At 39.4% G+C, this 18,588-nt stretch overlaps 1 protein-coding gene across 2 annotated transcripts in view; it reads right to left on the bottom strand.

The window, feature by feature from the left end:
- Positions 1 to 476: 476 nt before the first annotated feature.
- Positions 477 to 18,588, bottom strand: part of TMEM67 (transmembrane protein 67) — a 32,809-nt gene continuing 14,697 nt past the window's right edge. The window contains exons 15-28 of one of the 2 annotated variants that reach the window (XM_081919699.1): positions 16,748 to 16,804; positions 16,540 to 16,638; positions 14,452 to 14,550; positions 13,976 to 14,062; positions 12,239 to 12,338; positions 11,212 to 11,351; positions 9,938 to 10,078; positions 8,768 to 8,848; positions 8,036 to 8,152; positions 7,300 to 7,416; positions 5,534 to 5,638; positions 4,897 to 4,999; positions 3,190 to 3,332; positions 477 to 710 (exon numbers count right to left, since the gene is read on the bottom strand). In XM_081919699.1, the coding sequence (XP_081775825.1) occupies positions 630 to 710; positions 3,190 to 3,332; positions 4,897 to 4,999; positions 5,534 to 5,638; positions 7,300 to 7,416; positions 8,036 to 8,152; positions 8,768 to 8,848; positions 9,938 to 10,078; positions 11,212 to 11,351; positions 12,239 to 12,338; positions 13,976 to 14,062; positions 14,452 to 14,550; positions 16,540 to 16,638; positions 16,748 to 16,804 (1,470 nt within the window). In that variant the 3' untranslated portion in view covers positions 477 to 629. Of the gene's footprint in view, positions 711 to 3,189; positions 3,352 to 4,896; positions 5,000 to 5,533; positions 5,639 to 7,299; positions 7,417 to 8,035; positions 8,153 to 8,767; positions 8,849 to 9,937; positions 10,079 to 11,211; positions 11,352 to 12,238; positions 12,339 to 13,975; positions 14,063 to 14,451; positions 14,551 to 16,539; positions 16,639 to 16,747; positions 16,805 to 18,588 lie in introns of those variants that run through there. The other variant, XM_081919700.1, reaches the window with a different exon arrangement.

Here is an 18,588-nt window from a genome sequence, read left to right on the forward strand (position 1 = left end):
TGCTTCAGTGCCTCCTGTCCAGAAAATTAATTGTACACAAGAACCTGAATCCTCTACCTTTTGATCATTTTCTCCATACACATCCAGCTCCTACCCCCAAATCTTAAAACACTGCACAAGAGATGTACACATACGGGTTACATATGCTTCAGGTTACATACGCTTCAGGTTACAGACTCCGCTAACCCAGAAATATTACCTCGGGTTAAGAATTTTGCTTCAGGATGAGAACAGAAATCGTGCAGTGGTGGTGCAGCGGCAGCAGGAGGCCCCATTAGCTAAAGTGGTGCTTCAGGTTAAGAACAGTTTCAGGTTCAGAACGGACCTCTGGAACGAATTAATTTCTTAACCCGAGGTACCACTGTACACATAAAATATCTGCAAAACTAATTCATGGGTTCAGCTTTAATACTGACAGTGACATCTCTCTGTATCTTGGCATCCCTTTTAAGGCATGTGAATAATCACTATCCATGACAAGTACAAATTTATTTAATCCAAAACAGCAGTTTTCAAGTACACAATATGAAAGAAAAATTCTACACATGGAATATTTACAAAGTACTGCAAGCAAATCCTTTGTGTATGTGTGTCATTTTAAAGCCGTAATTAGTTCCCAGAAAGTCTCTTCATATAAGAAATCTTTCATCCACCAAAGTTTTAGATGCCAAATTCTTCTGTCCAACTGTATTACGAATGAACCTAAAAATCTGAAAAGATAAAACCAACTTCAGATGTTATGGCATAAATTGTACAAAATACTCCATGTGTAGCAGCAAATCCTTATTTGACAGGATGTTAAGCTAATGCTAGATGCTCTTTAATCTCATCTAAGTTTACTGTCTTAGATTTGTCAAGTATGATCAATCCAAGTTAAGCACCTCACATAATAAACAGTAACTGGAAAAAGCTGAAAATAAGACGTTGTTTGGTCACCCCAACAGTAACCTGAAAGCAAGCTGCTCTTCATAGTGAGGGAGCTGTTTACAATTTATTTCCAGACCACTCTTATAAAAAAGAAACCACAAATTTAGTATAACAGAGCTTGTTATCAATTTCAAAACTGTGCTGTCAACTTCAAACATCTTTATTACTGGAAGATCTTCATAATGATTGTCCAGTTAACGTTACAATAGAGATGTGCGACAAAAACCAACCAACCAACCAACCAACCAACCAACCAACCAACCAACCAACCAGTGTTTCTATGGTTTTATTGTTACTTTGGTGTTTGTTGTCAAGGGAGCCTAGAAGAGATGCATCTAAGTGGGGCTATTCTTTGGCCTGGTCTGAGGCTCCAGCTGGTGCAAAACATTGCGACTAGACTGTTGATGGGGACAGAATATTGTCAGTGCATAATTCCAGTGCTCAAAAGCTTGCACTTGTTGCCCATAAGCTAGTGGTTGAGTTCATAGTTTGTGCATTAATTCACAAGGCCCTGAATAACCTGGGTCCAGAATACCTACTCCCTTATACAGTGGAACCTCTACTCACGACCACAATCCATTCCAGCGGCCCATCCTTATGGCAAAACGGGTCGCTGGGAGAGGCGCCGATGTGCGCATGCACAGGCAGCGATTGCCCGTTCCTGCTCATGTGCGAATGGCGGCAAACCTGCCGGTTACTCCTGGGTTTGCCCTGGTCGTAACTTGGAACGTCTGCAAGTGGAGGTGGTTGAAAGTAGAGGTTCTACTATATCCATGTTTAATCACAGAGGTCTTCAGGGGAGTCACTGTTAGTGGTTCCTCCACAGCTCAGATGCATGGTTCGTATTCAAGAGGAATGGTGTGTTCAGTATTGGCCCAATTTTGTGGAACTCCCTTCTGGTTGAGGTCAGACAGCCCCCCCCATTGAACTTCTTAAGGTTTTTGTTTTTAAATTCCAGTGGGCATTTTAATTGAAACCTGATTTTATAGTTTTATTGATTTTTACATTTTCTGTATTGTATTGCTTATACACACCATTTAGAGGTTGCCATAGCTAAACAGTATAAATGAAGGGGGGAAAACCCCAGCTTTATGACTGACCATTGTCCAGTATGTACTGTATGCCCCAGTGGTAGATGATGGAGGCCTCAGCATGATCTCATCACCAGAAATGAAGAGAAACAGCCACCAATCGTAGCAAATGCTCCCTTTCATTTGAGTCTGCCTGCAGGCAGTATGCAAGAGGCCTGCCAAGGCTAGAACTGGTTGCAGTGCCAGCACTGAATTGTGTTCTCGTACTGAGATTCGGGCTCTGTTTTATAAACTGCTTTGTCTAGGTCAGGCTAATGGGCTTGATATCCTTTCGAAATTTAGAAACTAACAAGTTTAGGAATCAAAGTTTTGAAAATCCTAGAAGCCATGTGGTAAAGCATTTTAAGAGTCGGTAGGAACTACAGCAGTCGTGCACCTTTGTTGTTTGAACAATGCGGATTTTATTGGAAAGTGGGGCAGTACTAGACAGTTCTGCACTAATTGCCAGTTTGCACTAATTGACGAGCAGAGGGTGATGTTTGCAAAAGCCTAACTGAACTTACAATATCTGCTAGCACAGTACTTGAAGCAAGAAGTGGAATGATGAGATTCTGAAAATATCCTTCCTTGGGAGAGATAAATTAGCTGGGATGACAGGCCTGATACACACATATGTTCTATCTTGCATATAGTAGTCTTCAATGGTAAAAGTCATTAAATTTTACCATAGACCCTTTTCCTATCTTTCCCAATGTATTTTGGGTTGGATGCAGGTTTGCAGTGAGTAGAGTTCTGTTTACATGAAATCCCACTGGAGGATGGCATGGGGAGAGATGATTTTTGCTCATTTCTCCTTTCCCCTATATGCCCTGAAAAGCAGCTCTGGAGGGTTGGGAGATATTTGGGAGCAGCTTGGGAGGTGGTCCTGGTGTGTGTGTGTGGGGGGGGGGACACAGTAAAAAACATCTCTCCTACACTGCCTCCAGTAGAAACTTCCACAGCATTGGAGTCTTGTTTTGTTCCAACATGCAGTGTTTACTCTTAGGACTGCAGGTCTGCAGCACCTGTTTTGTTTTTTTAACAGTACCTAGCAATCTTAGGAATAAATAAACAAACAATTATCTGTTATGCCTAATAATACATTTTGTAGATAACTGAGAATACAAACTACTATATGCTATCATTTTAAAAAAAACAACATTCTCTACTCCATTCCAATAAAGAGGCTTACCTCTTGTTGCAAATACGTCAGGACAGCTGCTAAAACAAAACTTTGGCTGGCCATATCCACGATGGTGAAAAACAGCATGTCGAAGATGAGAAGTGTGGCTTCATTGCCATAATACAGCACATCACTGAAAGAATGTCCTTCATCTGCAAATAAGGAAACAACCTGTTGAAAAACATGTATAATATCTGCATCAAAAAAGCTGTACAATGGGAGAAAAGCTTCTAGAGAATGGATAAAAACAACAAAAGTAAAACAAGTAAACTGAAACAAAAAGTTAGAAACATAATAATCTGCAATAGATACAGTTATTTCATTCCTTTACCGTGAAAGCTGTAACAACTTAATTTTATAAAATGGCTTTGTATTGTATGACATCCCGTTGTGCACAGATGTCCATTAAGTGCTTACTGTTTAAAAATCAGAAGCAGATTACCAAGACTCATTCTGAACAAGAGGCACATTCTTACTGATCTCTCTGAGTATATTTTATTATCTAACTTAGAACAACAAAAAACAACAACTCCACCTCAAAATCATATGTTTTAAAGATACCAAATCCAGCATGACTAAATCATGAGCTATGCACATAAATTTCAAAATTATAGGACTAAGAATTTAGCAACCAATAAATGCCATCTAAACTTTATGGTGTCATTATCAACTACTGTTATCTGGTAACCCTTAGTTATCTGGCCAGTGTAACTGTCTCAGGAACGTCTACCAGAACATTGCAGAGATTCAAGACCTTTCTGAAAATCAGTATCTATAAAAATACAGTTTGGAGCATCTGGTTTCCATTGCTTTGATAGACTTTATGGACAAAAGTATAGTAGTCCAACTACTCCGGCCATCAGCTTTAGCTGCAGCAGAACAAGTACTGAAACTAATGGCTAACACTATGACAGGTGAAGCTTCTTTTGTTATGCCTGTCAAGTGCAGTGTTGGAAGGACTACAAAGTTCAAGATGAAACAGGTTCTGTCTAAACAAACACTGTGGGATAAGACACCTTTAACATCTAAGCGGAAATTTCAAGTCCTGACATCAAGTTGAGAAGGCTGGGAATGCTGTGGACATAGTGTATTTTGATCTCAGCCATCTTGATCTTGATCTCAGCCAAGGTTCTGACAAAGTCCTCCATTATATTCTTGCAGAAAAGCTAGTAGAATGTGGGCTGAGCGAGGTTACCGTTAGGTGGATTTGTAGCTGGTTGACTGATTGAGCCCAAAGAGTGCTTATTAATAGTTCCTCAAAAGTGACAAGTGGGCTACTGCAGGATTCTGTCCTGGGCTCCTTGTTGTTCAATGTCTTTATAAATGACTTGGATGAAGGAATGAGGGGATGTGCATCAAATTTGCAGAGGACACCAAATTGGGACTAGATGAGCCACTGGCCTTATCCAGCAGACTCATATATTCTTAGTGAAGCTTTTCTTACATGATGAATAATGATGTTTTTTCCTATTTCAGATATACCTTCGCTTCTCCTACTATTATGTGGTTCATTTAATTGTGGGCAAATTTCCTTTCTCCTAGGTACTGAAGAATTTAAACTCCATATCGCTTGTTGCATTTCTGGCATTCTCCAGTAGCATTCAAGTGCTTGGTCAAAAAATAAACCACAGAAATTGCTGGGACTCTTGCAGACACAAGCCATTAGGATTCATCTGTTCACCTAACATAAAAATTTAACATTTAGATTGATAATACCATTGTAAAAGATGCTCTTTTCCATTGGTTCCATGAACTCCATTCCAAGGATTTTCTCCAGCAGCAATTTGTCCTTTACAATGTAATCCATCTCCTTATGAACCTATAAGTGGAAAAACAAAACAAACATTTCATTATAAAAGCACTTCTAAGACACAAACAAAGAAAAGCACTATTTTATTTATTTAGGGATTTATAACTCACCTTTGCACTTCAGAACAAAGAACTAAAGACGGCTAATGTAACAAATTTAAAGCAAACAACAAGAATATAGCAACTTTAGAAATACAACACACATTGAAAGCAGCAGAAAGAAAACTACAAAAAGAAAAAACATTTCGGGGAGGAAGTAAAAAAGGGGGGGGGGAAGGATCAGGCAAAAGACTTTCCAAAAGCAAAGAAACAAAATTTATCAAAAGGCACTGGAAAATCAACAGAGAGTAAGTAAAGTGATCTTGTATCAACTTGTTTTACAAGTGATCAACTTCTGTGGTGTTGACTGCAGGGCAGTGTACCAGCATCTGCACAGCACAATCTCTACTCTACAGGACCACATGAAAACAGAAGCTAAATCACAACCCCTTAATAACAAAAACATTATTCAATCTTTTTATTAAATGTTAATTGTGATACTTACATGATCAATAAATGAGCCTAGAAATTTATTCATGGTATGATATGCTTTGGTACTCTGCTCAAATGTAGTCGCAGATGAATTCAAAAGTCTAACAGGACCCTGTTTCTGGGGAGAAAAAGAAATACAAATGATTTAAAAATGCACACAGGGTCTCATTTGACATAATGGATGTGTAAAATAGCTGGAAATATCCGACTGTATTCACGCTCAAAGACACTTATGGCTTGCAGCAAAATACTTGATTGAAAGATACCCTTAAGGTTATAGCCCTCTTCAGGTGCTTGATATTTGTGTTAATTTAAAATGCAAGACATACTAGTTCCAGTTGCAATCATGATCAGCCTGCACAAGTTTAAGGACAATCTTTGGAAGCAGTGAACTTCCTGTTCTTCTAGAGGTTTCCCATGTGTTTTGGAATCCTAGAAAATCCAGGCTCGAAAACTCACAGGAGGTCTCTGTGAATACAGGAGGCTCCCTGCTTCGGAAAATTGCCCTTAACATCATATAAGAGTGCACAAAATTCTAAACCACGTACTGTACCCAATAATCCACTGCACCAGAAGACGGTCCTAGTAGAAGAAATTCACAGAAACACACAGCTGGAAATACAGGAAGTACTATCAAAGTCGAGTTGTGATCTCATTTTTTAATGACTGGTGGTATGAATACTTGTTGACTGATTTAAAACATTTCTGTACAACGTTTCATCAAAACTGATTCCAGGATGGAATATAGATAATATTTTTTATAAAACCTAATAAAAGGTAAAGGTAAAGGGACCCCTGACCATTAGGACCAGTCGTGGCCGACTCTGGGGTTGCGGCGCTCATCTCTCTTTATTGGCCGAGGGAGCCGGCATACAGCTTCTGGGTCATGTGGCCAGCATGACTAATCCACTTCTGGTGAACCAGAGCAGCGCACGGAAACGCCGTTTATCTTCCCACCAGAGCGGTACCTATTTATCTACTTGTACTTTGACATGCTTTCGAACTGCTAGGTTGGCAGGAGTAGGGACCGAGCAATGGGAGCTCACCCCGTCGCGGGGATTCGAACCGGCGACCTTCTGATCGGCAAGCCCTAGGCTCTGTGGTTTAACCCACAGTGCTACCCGCGTCCCTATAAAACCTAATACAACATAGTAAAACATTCACACTAGAAATTATAATAAAAGACAGCAGATACAATTATAATACAGACTAAGGGGTTGTACAAATTAAAATTCATGGGTAAATAAACTGTAGTTCTGAGGAGGACAACACTTAAGACCAGGAACTTAGCCAAAAATGTTAAGACATAGGCAGGCTGGTATGTGAAGAGATGACCCCTAAGGTAGTTTGGGCACAAGTCAAGAAAGGCTTTAAAGGTACTAGCACTAGAACAGCATTCTACACCATGTGTCATATCTTCAGTTTCAGTTTTTGGACATCAAGGTTCTGCCACACGGATACTTAAAGGACCCAGACACAAAACGATACTCATAGAAAAAAGGCTCTGCTGTCCTGGGAGGCCACAGTTCACATGCAAGCATTCCACACACACATGGACAATGTAAACTTCACTCATATCGTCTATTTTTGTCTGTGTGTGAATGATCCATATGCACAATGCATGGTCAGAAGAATGAAGATGCACTGGCTGTAAAGGATATATAAGATTAAGAAAAATAGATGTGGAAGATTCTATGTCTTCTTGAACTAGAATCCATCTGGACAAGGACATTTTAAACACAGAGGACAGCACAGCAAGTCTGCCAATAATATACATACCCTTGTTAATGTTTCGTGGATCCTGTCATACTGCTGCCTCATCTTGCTTGAAATGGAAATCTGAAAAGTCTGACCATCTGTGTTTGGTAACAAGCCTCTTTGACTACACAGATTTTCCTAAGAAGATGACATAAAGCAGAATTGCTGGAACAACTTGAACAAGGAATGAACTCAAGAATTTATTATCCATTCTGCTGAACCTGAGCAACATCTGCTTTTACCCTTTTGTACTGATAGTTAGGTTATAATAATAATTATTACTGCTGTTCTGCACTAGAAATGCTAATTACAAGCCAGAGAAAAAAGAGAAGAAAAAAGTGAAAAAAGACAAACTTAAAAAAATTAAGGCAAGGATACAAAGGACAAATAAGTTGGGTGTGTAAAAGGGTGGTTTCTATTTGTTTCTCTGAAACATCAATACCCCATTCTGGTGTGATAGATTGTTTATAAAATGAAGAGGAGTTTCAGATGCAGTTGTTGATAAAGCATGGGAGTCAGTTCAAAATTATAAGCAAGAAAAAATATGAGGGTGTAAAAAGGATTCTAGAAAATGCAACCAATTTTATTGCTTGACCTACTTTTAAATCTCTCTCATCCCCGCCCCCCAAGAGTGGCTAACAGTTAAGCACATATTGAAGTACTGTACAATGAAATACAAAATAACTAAAGTTCTTGTGCATGGATTCTTGATATATAAGTGAGTTTTGGGATTCCCCTTCCTAGCTGTTTTACATACCGCTTCCCTCTTTAGGTTCATATTCATCTCTTCCATATTGGTATCTGAATGCCCATGCACAGACCGACCGTGAATATAATACCCAAAGCATCTGTGTGACAACAGAAAGACTGAAATCTACAAGGTAAGAAAAATAAAATTCAGCATCTTAAAAGATACAGATTCAAATAGTAATATAACTTTACAGTGTTTCTTTTCAATGGATATGAAGATTCTTTGCACAAGAAAGCAAAATTCTGGACAACTAATCTATTTTGCAGTTATTGTTTATGAGTTACGTTCCACCCTGATGTAGTTAGTGAGATACAATATATTTTGAAACTGGGCATATCTTTATTCTAGGCATCTATAAACCCGTGTGTGTACATCTGTGAGAAAGAGGATGTGCTTGTAGATCGTTCACCGCCCCCCTTCCCCACTTGATGGTGGAGTGAGGATGAGAGGTCTGGGTTGATTCTCAAATAACTGTTGAGAATCTGTTGAGGGCCCTGAGTCTACTAAACTATATATAGTATTGTCTTCTCCTTGTTATACAAGTGAGGAAAACAGCAAACCCTGTTGAGATTTCGGCAAAGAACTGGTGGAATAAAGAGCAGCAACTCTGGTTTATTTATTGCTATACTATGCTAACTGTTAGAGCAAAACTAACTACATCTTTATAGCATTCTAAAGCGTTAACATACTTCACAGAGAAAGGCACTAATTGGAAGCATAAAATGATCGAATACTTACATTGCTCATACAGCACAAGTCAACAAACTGCCTTATCTTATCTTCTATAAATCTTTCATAGAAGACAGAAAAGTATATCACCTGTAATAAATCAGATTTACTAATGAGTTAAGGACATGCCACTTCAATTTTTCTGCTTTAGGAGCCAGTTTTAAACAGAGTCATAAGAGTATAAGCCATGAGCTGCCTGTTATGCCACTGTTTTATAAAGTCCAAGGCATTCTGCGTCCTCCAAAGAAGATGGGGGTAATTTAGAAAAGAAGCAAAAGCTGGGATGTAGTGTATTGATCTCAAATTACTTCAGCCTGGGATGCTGGGCAGTTGTATATGTTTTGTCTGCCCCATGTTGTTGACCAGGCATAGGCAAAGTCGGACCTCCAGATGTTTTGGGACTACAACTCCCATCATCCCTAGCTAACAGGGTCAGTGGTCAGGGATGATGGGAATTGTAGTCTCAAAACATTTGGAGGGCAGAGTTTGCCTATGCCTGTTGTTGACTAATGACCAAGAGGTGACTTAGCAATTCTGTTTTTTTGTGCGTTTTTTCCTTTCTTGAGAAATCTGGAAACTGCAGTCTCAGTTGAGCATTCCTGCTGCTGCTCCTCGCCTTCTTTGTTTTTATTCTCTTTCAACTATGTGTGAAAACTGCAAGAAGAGGCCCATTCTTTGTTTTTGTCTTCAATAATCTTCCCTTATCTGCAGATTCTGTATGAACTATTTCCAATAGCACATGTATTTCAAATTGCAATTAGATATTTTAAACCACTTTTTTCAAATATCTTTTGAATTTTCCAAAGTTCAAATCCACCAATAGAATTCCAGTGGAAAGTTGATTTTCCACTGTATGTTCATAGGTATGTCACACAGCATGTATGCTCTTTGTACACACACGTGTACAAACAAGTTTTGTTAGAGCAGATCACTAACACCAATTGAGATCTTTTATGCTAATAATTGATGGATGTCAACTTCCACGTTCTTCCCAATGAAAATAGATCTCCAAATAATCACCTCTAAAGAAAAATATAGAAACACACAAATACTTAGTTTGTGCCTTTCCAAGGACATCCAATACAACCAGAATTATAATCTTTTAACAACAACAAAATCAACAAAAAATCTGTATAACTTGAAGACAGTTAAATATATAGTGGCAATGGAAAGGTCTACCTGTATTATGGCAATCACTAGCCAAAGGACAGCAGACACGCCAAATCTCAGAATACGACTCCAGGGAGCTATGTAACTTTCTGGGCTCCTTTTAAGACTGGAAGAAGAATCCATTAAGGCCAGATTTGAAAACCCCACAACCTGAAAGCATAATTTTGAAAATACCAAAAGATATCTCATTAGTAATCTGCATTAACAAAGATCTTCTAAATTGCTGGACTTACTGTGTTCTGTTATTTTAGTGTATATCTTTGACCATGAGGTATTATTTTATTGATCTATACTTTTATTCAAATAAAAATAATAATTCTACACTTATGGTACAGAAAGACTTGCAATGATGATGCAGATGTAGTGGATTATGCTGGATAAAACCGGAAGAGGATTCTATAAAATCAAAATATAACAATTTCATGAGCTGTACTTTCAGCTCCCTTCCAAAGCCAGCTGAGCCATTTTTAGTTAAGACTTAGCAAAAATTAAAACTAGAACAGGATAATTTTAGCTCCGGAACTTAAAGATTTGACCATTCCAATGAATGAACATTGATTGTAATTCTGCTTTATGATGTCAAGTATTTAGCTGAGCAGCTTGCTTCACTTCCTGCATCATAAATATCACTTGGCAGCCAAGAACCGAATCTAGAAAGTATTGTTATGGAAAAGCGAGTCTAAAATGAAGGCAATACTAGTAATAGCTCTGCAGGTTGCACAGAAACAGCATTAACAGAGCTCTTGTCCTGTTCACTAATAATATATGCACAAGACAATTAGTCCTCACCTGCCTTCTCATTATGTGTGCAGGAGAAAGCATTTGCTAACCATTTAATTCAGCTGGAACTAGTATTTCAGCTGATGCTGCATGATGAATAGATTAAAACTGATGCCTAGTTGTGCTATGTTATTTGTTTTTAAGATACAACTTCTGTGGCTCACATATATACACTAAGTACATAGATAACAGAACTAAACCTGAACTATGGGAGCTCATAATAAAAACAGAAGAAGCACAACAGCACACAATATAACCATTGAGTTGTATCCAACCAAGTTGCCCTGTTAACACACATACTTCCTATAAATCTGCTTGGGAAAGGTTGGGGAACCCCCAGAACAGTTGGGGGATTGTACAGAAAGAGCAGAGGGGAAGTCCTGCTGTGCAGGCAGAAGTCCCTGCACAAATGGGATGACTTCATTGGTTACATCCCATCAGCTTACCCAACTGCTTTAGAAAGATCAAAAATCAAATGAATGATAATGAAATCTGAAAGTCACCTCTAAGAAGAAGAGAATAGCAAGCACTTGGAAGAGAGGATTTATTTTCCTGATGGTTTGAATTTCATTCCACTCATTTGCTATGAAATACGTTCTCCATATGCTGACAGGTGCAGAAATACTTCTTACGCCATTTTCTCCTGTGGAGAAGCATAGTTCAAACTGTAAAGATCTTAAATGTTATTTCTTTATATCCTGCTTTTCCAGCTTAAATAGCTTCCACAAAGCAGCTTGCATCTATTAAAATACATTTTAACACAATATAATAAACAGTAATCTCAAAAGCAAGCTATAATATAAAAACTTATAAAATACATTAAGACAGGAAAACTTAAGACAGAATAATTAAAAATATCCCAATCCAAATAATGTAAAAGACCGAGAAAGAAACCGTAAAAAAACTTCAAACCATTATCAGTAATTAAAAGCAGATAGGAATAAAAAGGTATTTAATGCCTGCTTGAAAGCAATTAAAAATAGAAGGCCAAACATATATCCCATGGGAGAGGGACACAATAGTGTGTCTGTGAGCAGGGCTTCTGGAGCCAATCTTAGGGCCCCAGCCAGTTTATATAGGTCACAAATCATTTAGTGCTTTAAAAGGAAGTCATAAGCACAGGAACATGGCCAGTTATTATCGACAGCACAAGGGGTGGTATCCAATGCAAAAGTTCTTTTAGCACAGGGACTTCAGACTCTGCAAGGAAACTCTCCATTTTCTCCATACACCCCCTACATGTCTTCTGCAGAGGATGCCAGGGGCACACTGGGAGAGAGTTCTGTTGCACAGGTGGAAATCCTTGCGTCAACAGCGCTACTTCGTTAGATGTTGCCCACATTCAAATAAAACAGTATCTTAACTGATTACAGCTGGGACATGGAAATGTTCCTACTTTCTTGGGGCTATTCCACACATTCACGTAGAAAAGGGATGGTAAGCCTGTGGCTATCTGGATATTGCAACTCCCATAACCCCTGGCCACTAACAATGCTGGCTAGGGCTGACAGAAGTTGTAGGAACACATACCTTCAACTGCTTTAAGAACTTTTCCTTTAGGACGCTCCCAGTCAATGAAAAAGATATCTACCGTAAGTTGGAAAACAAGCAGATGCAAAAACTGCAGTGCCTGAGGAAACCATTTAATGAAACAAAAATAAACCTAAATTAGCATTTAGGACAGGAAGACAACTAATTAAAAACAGGAAATCGGCATTCAGAATTGTACAATTTCTGTTGCAGTCCAGAAAAGCTGGCTGCAGAAATAGGATAAAAATTCATTCCTGATTAATATTTCCACTTCTTATATCCATCAACAGGAGCTGGCTGCATTAGGGTTGGTGGGGGCAACTCAAGATCATGGGTAGTATATTAAAGTGTAGTTTCACTTGAGAAACCTGCTGCTAGTTTGGCAATTTAACTCATCCCTGCTCTGAAACTATCACAAGTTTGTAAACAGGGTCAGTTAAAAATTAGGAACGCTTAACTTCCAAAGGTTGCTGTGAAAGAACATGTGCTTACATCTGTCCCGCCGAAATCTATGGGACTGTCACTGTGCAAATCCTACTCACATGGAGATGCAAGTTCCTCTGAGTTCAATGGGAGATAAGAACATTAGAAGACCACTGCTGGATCAGACCAAAGGCCTCAGTTCAACATACTGATCTCCAAGGGGCTAACCTGATGCCCATAGTTTGTAGCATAGCTGTGGTTAGACAGTGGCAGTTCTCCCTCTGCAAAAAGAGACTGGATATTGGGTTGCATCTAATGCTCTTCCTCTACTCTTCCAGGGCCCTTAAAACATCTGGAACAGATTTTGAGAGAGCATGAGGTGCTGAAGGGAAGAGGAGAGAAGAGGAGCCTTCTGTTGCCCATGTGGAAATCTGCTGCATTAGTGGGACAGCAATGTTGGATATGAAACATTGTATTCCAACTCAAGTTTTATTTCATTTGAAAAAAATATTTTTGTTTAGCTTTAAAACACTGAAAGACAAATGTGCCCTGGCAGTGTCAATAATCCATTATTTCTATATTGCAAGGCAGCAGCTGGGGTGGGGGTATGAATGGGAGAGTGTGGCTTGCAACAGTCCTCCAATGTAGTCCATTGTGAATACTACAGTTTAGAGGCGGGGCTGAGTCTGGCTTGGATTTCTAGTCAAAATTCTGCATACAAGTCCCCTCTCAGGTTCTAGCAAAGGCCAGTCTACTTAATTTGCCTGTATCTGCTGTTAGGTCTCTCTTTTTTAAATCTTTTGCTACTGGAAGACAAATAAAGAAGTGATACCTTACCACTGAAACCATTTTTCTTTTTCCAGAAAACAGCAGAACTGGAGCTTGTGCTAAAAATGCTAACCCTGATATGATTTCTCATTTAGAAGACAAAATTAACCGCAGTATCAGATGGGCAACTTAATTATTAGGGCTCTGCACAAGGCTCCCTCTACGCTTGAGATTTGGGTGACCCTCCCAGGGCTAACCCGGGAGACACTCACCCCACCATGGGTTTAGTTCCAACATAGTTTGGGGGCGAGGCTTACGTTTAATTAGTTAAAAAAACCTTAATAAAACATTCCTCTCCCATCTGACGAGAGGGGATCTGCAGAGAATTTGCTTGCAAAAGAGTTCCCTTTGTCAAGAAGTATTGGTACCTCTGCTTAACAGCAAGAGGCTTCTCTGTATCCGACTCATCTGATGCCTGAGTCCCTCTGAACAAGCCGGTTTCTGCTCAGGGCTCAGACAAATCCAGAGCATGGCCCTACTGCTTACCTTAAGAGCAAAAGCACATCCAATGTAAGAAACAAAATTGTCTTCTTGACTTGGTAACGGTAAGAGAACAGAGACATACTGCTGTGCCTGTGGAGTGAAGGGTCTTCATTAAATCAAACAAACTGTAACTACATGTATGTTGAATCATATCATACAATTTCTACAACTGAATTTAAAATAGTGGTTGCTTTTGCCGAAGTTACCAAAGCTTGATGAAAATTAGGATTTGGAGCATTTTTTTATTTTAAAAAAACTAGCTCTATTTACTACTGCATGCACATTTAAAGTCAGAGGAAGAGGTAAAGTATAAAGGACAAATACAGAGAATATTTTACAGGTACAACTTGCCTCAATGGTCTGGTGAGAAAAGCAAAAAGGGAAAACAAAACACACAAACATTTAGATGTCATATCTAACATTTATATGTGCACAATTGTTTATTCATCTTTAAAGAAACACAATACAATGAAACTTACTTTGAAAAATATAAGCCAATATATCCCTGTTCCCACTGAGATGATGAAGAAAACATTTGCAAGGTCGCCAGAGTAGAACAGCAAGAACTTCAGAACTGTCTATAACATCAGAGTACAAATGTGTTAGGTGCAATGACAGAAAGGTGTCCCAACAGAGACAGACAGAAATGCTATTCTTACACAGCGTTGCTACACCTGTATCTAGTAACTTTATGCAGTGATTCAGAAAATGGGGAGGCACTTGACTTTGGAACTGTGTTTAGACAACAGTTACCCACACTTTTTACTAGAGCTTTTGTGCAATGAGCCAATGTGATGCACAGTTATATACTGCTACACTGGCCATGTGGATTTCATCACCTGCAGTAATCCTTCAGTGAACTGAGCCACACTGGCAACTTGCAGGGACAGCCAGAGGTGCTGCTTCAAAAAAAGTTGTCCAGACATGTTCTTAGGTAATAGAAGAGCTAACTTAAATTTGCTGTGCTCTATCAGCTGATAATTAATCTTCAATTGTTGTTAGCTATAGCCTTAAAAATGAAATAAAAAATCACTTCCTGAAAGACTCTGCATAGTCTCTTTTTTTAAAGGAACCACTATCAAATAAAAAGAGGAGCGGCTAAAGAATAATACAATTATTCTTCATTTGTTTTGAATTCCAAGGATGACCTGCAGCCATCACTTCATTGTTATAACAGTAAGACAAAGAAAGTCAGGATTTTCCCTGTCATCCTGATATGTGTAAGCATCATGAACAAGTAGTATGGATCCAGTGCCCAACTATTTATTTCCATAAGTCACCAATATAGCAGATCTTCATTAGCAGAAGACTCAACCTTCCCTGACCCACCAGACCTACTTGGTTATCCCTGACTGAACCCTTCTACTATTACTATTATGATTTTAATTTATTACCTGCACGTCACCCTACAGATCCAGGGCAGATTACAACAATTTATAATACAACATTAAAAACAGTTTAGAACAGCTTACAATCACAAAAAGACTAGAAGGTAAAAGCTTGAAGGTCGGGTTCAGTGTTTTTGGCTCAGGCTCCCATTTTGTGCTTCTTAGCTTTTCTTTCCTCCTAGCCTACCTCTAGCCTGGGGGAGCTCCGGAAGTCAGAGGCAGTGAACAAACTGCATGCAGAAAGCCCCAGAAGTGATTCCCAGCACCTCCAGGTAAGACTGGGAAAGACTCTGGTCTCAAACCCTGGGAAGCTGCTGCCACTTAGAGTAACAATATTGACCAAGAGGGACTGATTTGGTAAAAGGCAGATTTCTGTGGTCCATTACTCCCAACTTGCCAGTCTCTGCTTCCTTAGACTATCTGCAACTTTGGCTTCATTGATCTCTGGCTCTCCTTCATACAACTTACTATGATGTGACCATCTTTCTGGTTCACAATCCTGACTTTTTCTGGCAATAAACTGTTTCCTAGTGGGTCTCCTTCCACATTTCACCAAAACCCTCCATGATCATGATCTATAAAGATTCTCAGGGGTTCAAACCAGATACTCAGGCCGTATAACAGCCATATTCTCCCAACATCTCCCTAGATCTATTTACCCAAGTTAAACCCCAGTATCTACTCTGATGCTTTCCTCAACATGAGACATGAAAGGCACAGAAGAAGACCTACGATCGGAAACATACCGTATTTTTTGCACCACAACACTCACTTTTTTCCTCCTAGAAAGTAAGGGGAAATGTCTGTGCGTGTTATGGAGGAAATGCCTACGGGTGGCATGCCTACGGATTTTCCTCCTCTAAAAACTACGTGCGTGTTATGGTCGGGTGCGTGTTATAGAGCGAAAAATACGGTATATCCTGCAACAGTTGGTATGGTGTAGTATAGTGGTCAAGTGTGCGTACTACTTAAGTCCTCAGTCATTAACACGCTAGGATTTAATTAACCTTTGCCCTCCCCATCCACTACATAGGAATAATAATAATGGCCAATTTACAAAAATTGTAAAGATTGCTGGGGTTATGTACATGAAGAACTTTGGATACCTCCAAACTGATATAAAACTGTAAATATTATGTGTAAAAAGTATTATCTGCTAGGATTCCTGATCGTTCATACCTGGAGGTCAATTATGGGGCTCCCTATACGTCTCTTCCAGCCAGCTGTCTTGAGAAGGGACCACAGAACTGCCAGGCCACCCAAAACACCTAGAGCTATCTGCAGGAAAAGATAAATAAATCAAGAGTTATGCTTCTGCTGCATTTTGTACAGAAACCAGCAAGCATACAGTAAAGGAATTAACATTTGATGAGGAGAGAAAACTTACATCAGTCTGAATGCGAGCCTCCGACTGGTTCATTTCATAGTTGACTGAGAAGGAAACCTGAACAGTGAAACAATTCCATTAACACTCTAATAAATCATTCTATCCTGAATGCCACATTTCATGCTGCATTAAATTACAATACATAAAAAATAAATAAGTAAAACAGAATGTTAAGTTAAGGGTCGCTAATGCAATGTGTTGAGCACTTTTAAAAGTTTTGGCACAAGAATTTGATGGCATGAAAGCATGAAAAGAGGGAAAATTACATTAAGAAAAGCTGTGGTTGCATAGCTTTTCCAGCAGAAACCATGAATTTTGCTGAAAGAAATGAGTAACACAGTCATCGACAATAGAAATACTAGCTTTGCATGAAAATTGCCTGCAATTGTATGAAATTCTTTTTAACCAAGGAATGAATATAGTGTTGGAAATGCCTGCCAATATCTATGGTCTACATACAGAATTTTATCTGGGATCTGGAAGAGACTACAACAGATCACTTATGCCAATACTCAGTAAGTGAACTTTGCAAAACTTGTAGATAGTTTGGTTTGGGAATTATGGAGTTAATTTGCTTCCTAATGCCAACATTGACTGGCAGGTATTCACTTCAGGAGGCATTAAAAGTATGGATTTCAGGCAGTCTGACTTGCAGAGGGAATTAAGACTAAAGTGTACTTTCTTGATGTTTGGTTTGTTTGTGGATTGGGATATAAGAAACAGGGTAGCCTGGAGAGATAGAGAGGTGGCTCCCAGGAAGATCTGAAGAATTTCAAGCTCCCTATCAGAATTTTAGCCAGCAAGAAGCCTTTTAGATAAAATTAGCTAGATGTGTTCATCCTGTTTTAATTATCCTTTTGCTCTTTTGGGATTGATTTGTGTGCTTGCAACCATTCAGAAGATAAATCTTTTACCTAAGAATAACCTCCTTGTTAAGTAAGCTTTTAAATTTGGTTCATAAAGCCTTGTGGTCTCTGTGTGTCTATGACGCCACGTTACCTAAAGATGATGTCGTCAAGACCCAGGAAAGCTTTGGACTGTTTGGTAGAGGCAGCCACAGGTAGCAGTGAACCAGGGCGTAGCTGGGGACATGTGACACCACTGCTCAAGCCTATCTAGCAATCACTGCTCCTGCAATGAGTAACTGCTGGTTGCAATTATATGGCTGAGCTTTTATTAATTTTTTTGGCAAAGTTAAGTTTTTAACCTATTTTGGGGGAAATAAAATAAAAAACAAAAATACACAACACTTCCGATATGGGCTGCCATACAAGTGGGTTTCCCTGGACATTTCAAGCGATTTTCGAAAATTCCACCCAGACGCCATTTTTGAAGGATGAATCCCAGCTATGTCCAGGAAATTCTGGGTGCAGCCCTATTTAGGAACCAAGAAGTAAGAGGAGGAGAGGACATGCAGATGAGAATGTAAGAAAAACCTCCTGAATCAGGCCAAATGTAGTCATGCAGCCGGTCCTCACAGGCCAATCAGATGCCCATGGGAAGCCCAAATGCAGGACGTGAGTATAACAGCACTCTCCCAACCTGTGGTTCCCAGCAAGTGGTATTAAGAGACATGTTGCCTCCAACACAGCTACACACATGGGGAAAGCAGAAACTACTACTTGTTCATCAGAACCATTTCTTCCCCAATAAGTTTGAACAAAGCTGAAGAATCTTCATAGATGAATTTGCTGCCTTTTGGACAGTCATCAGGCAGGCAGGGTACAAGAAGTAAAGGACCCCTGACCATTAGGTCCAGTCGTGACCGACTCTGGGGTTGCGGCGCTCATCTCGCTTTATTGGCTGAGGGAGCCGGTGTACAGCTTCTGAGTCATGTGGCC

This window comes from Podarcis melisellensis (genome assembly GCF_964234715.1).
Source record: "Podarcis melisellensis genome assembly, chromosome: 7".
Taxonomy (NCBI): domain Eukaryota; kingdom Metazoa; phylum Chordata; class Lepidosauria; order Squamata; family Lacertidae; genus Podarcis; species Podarcis melisellensis.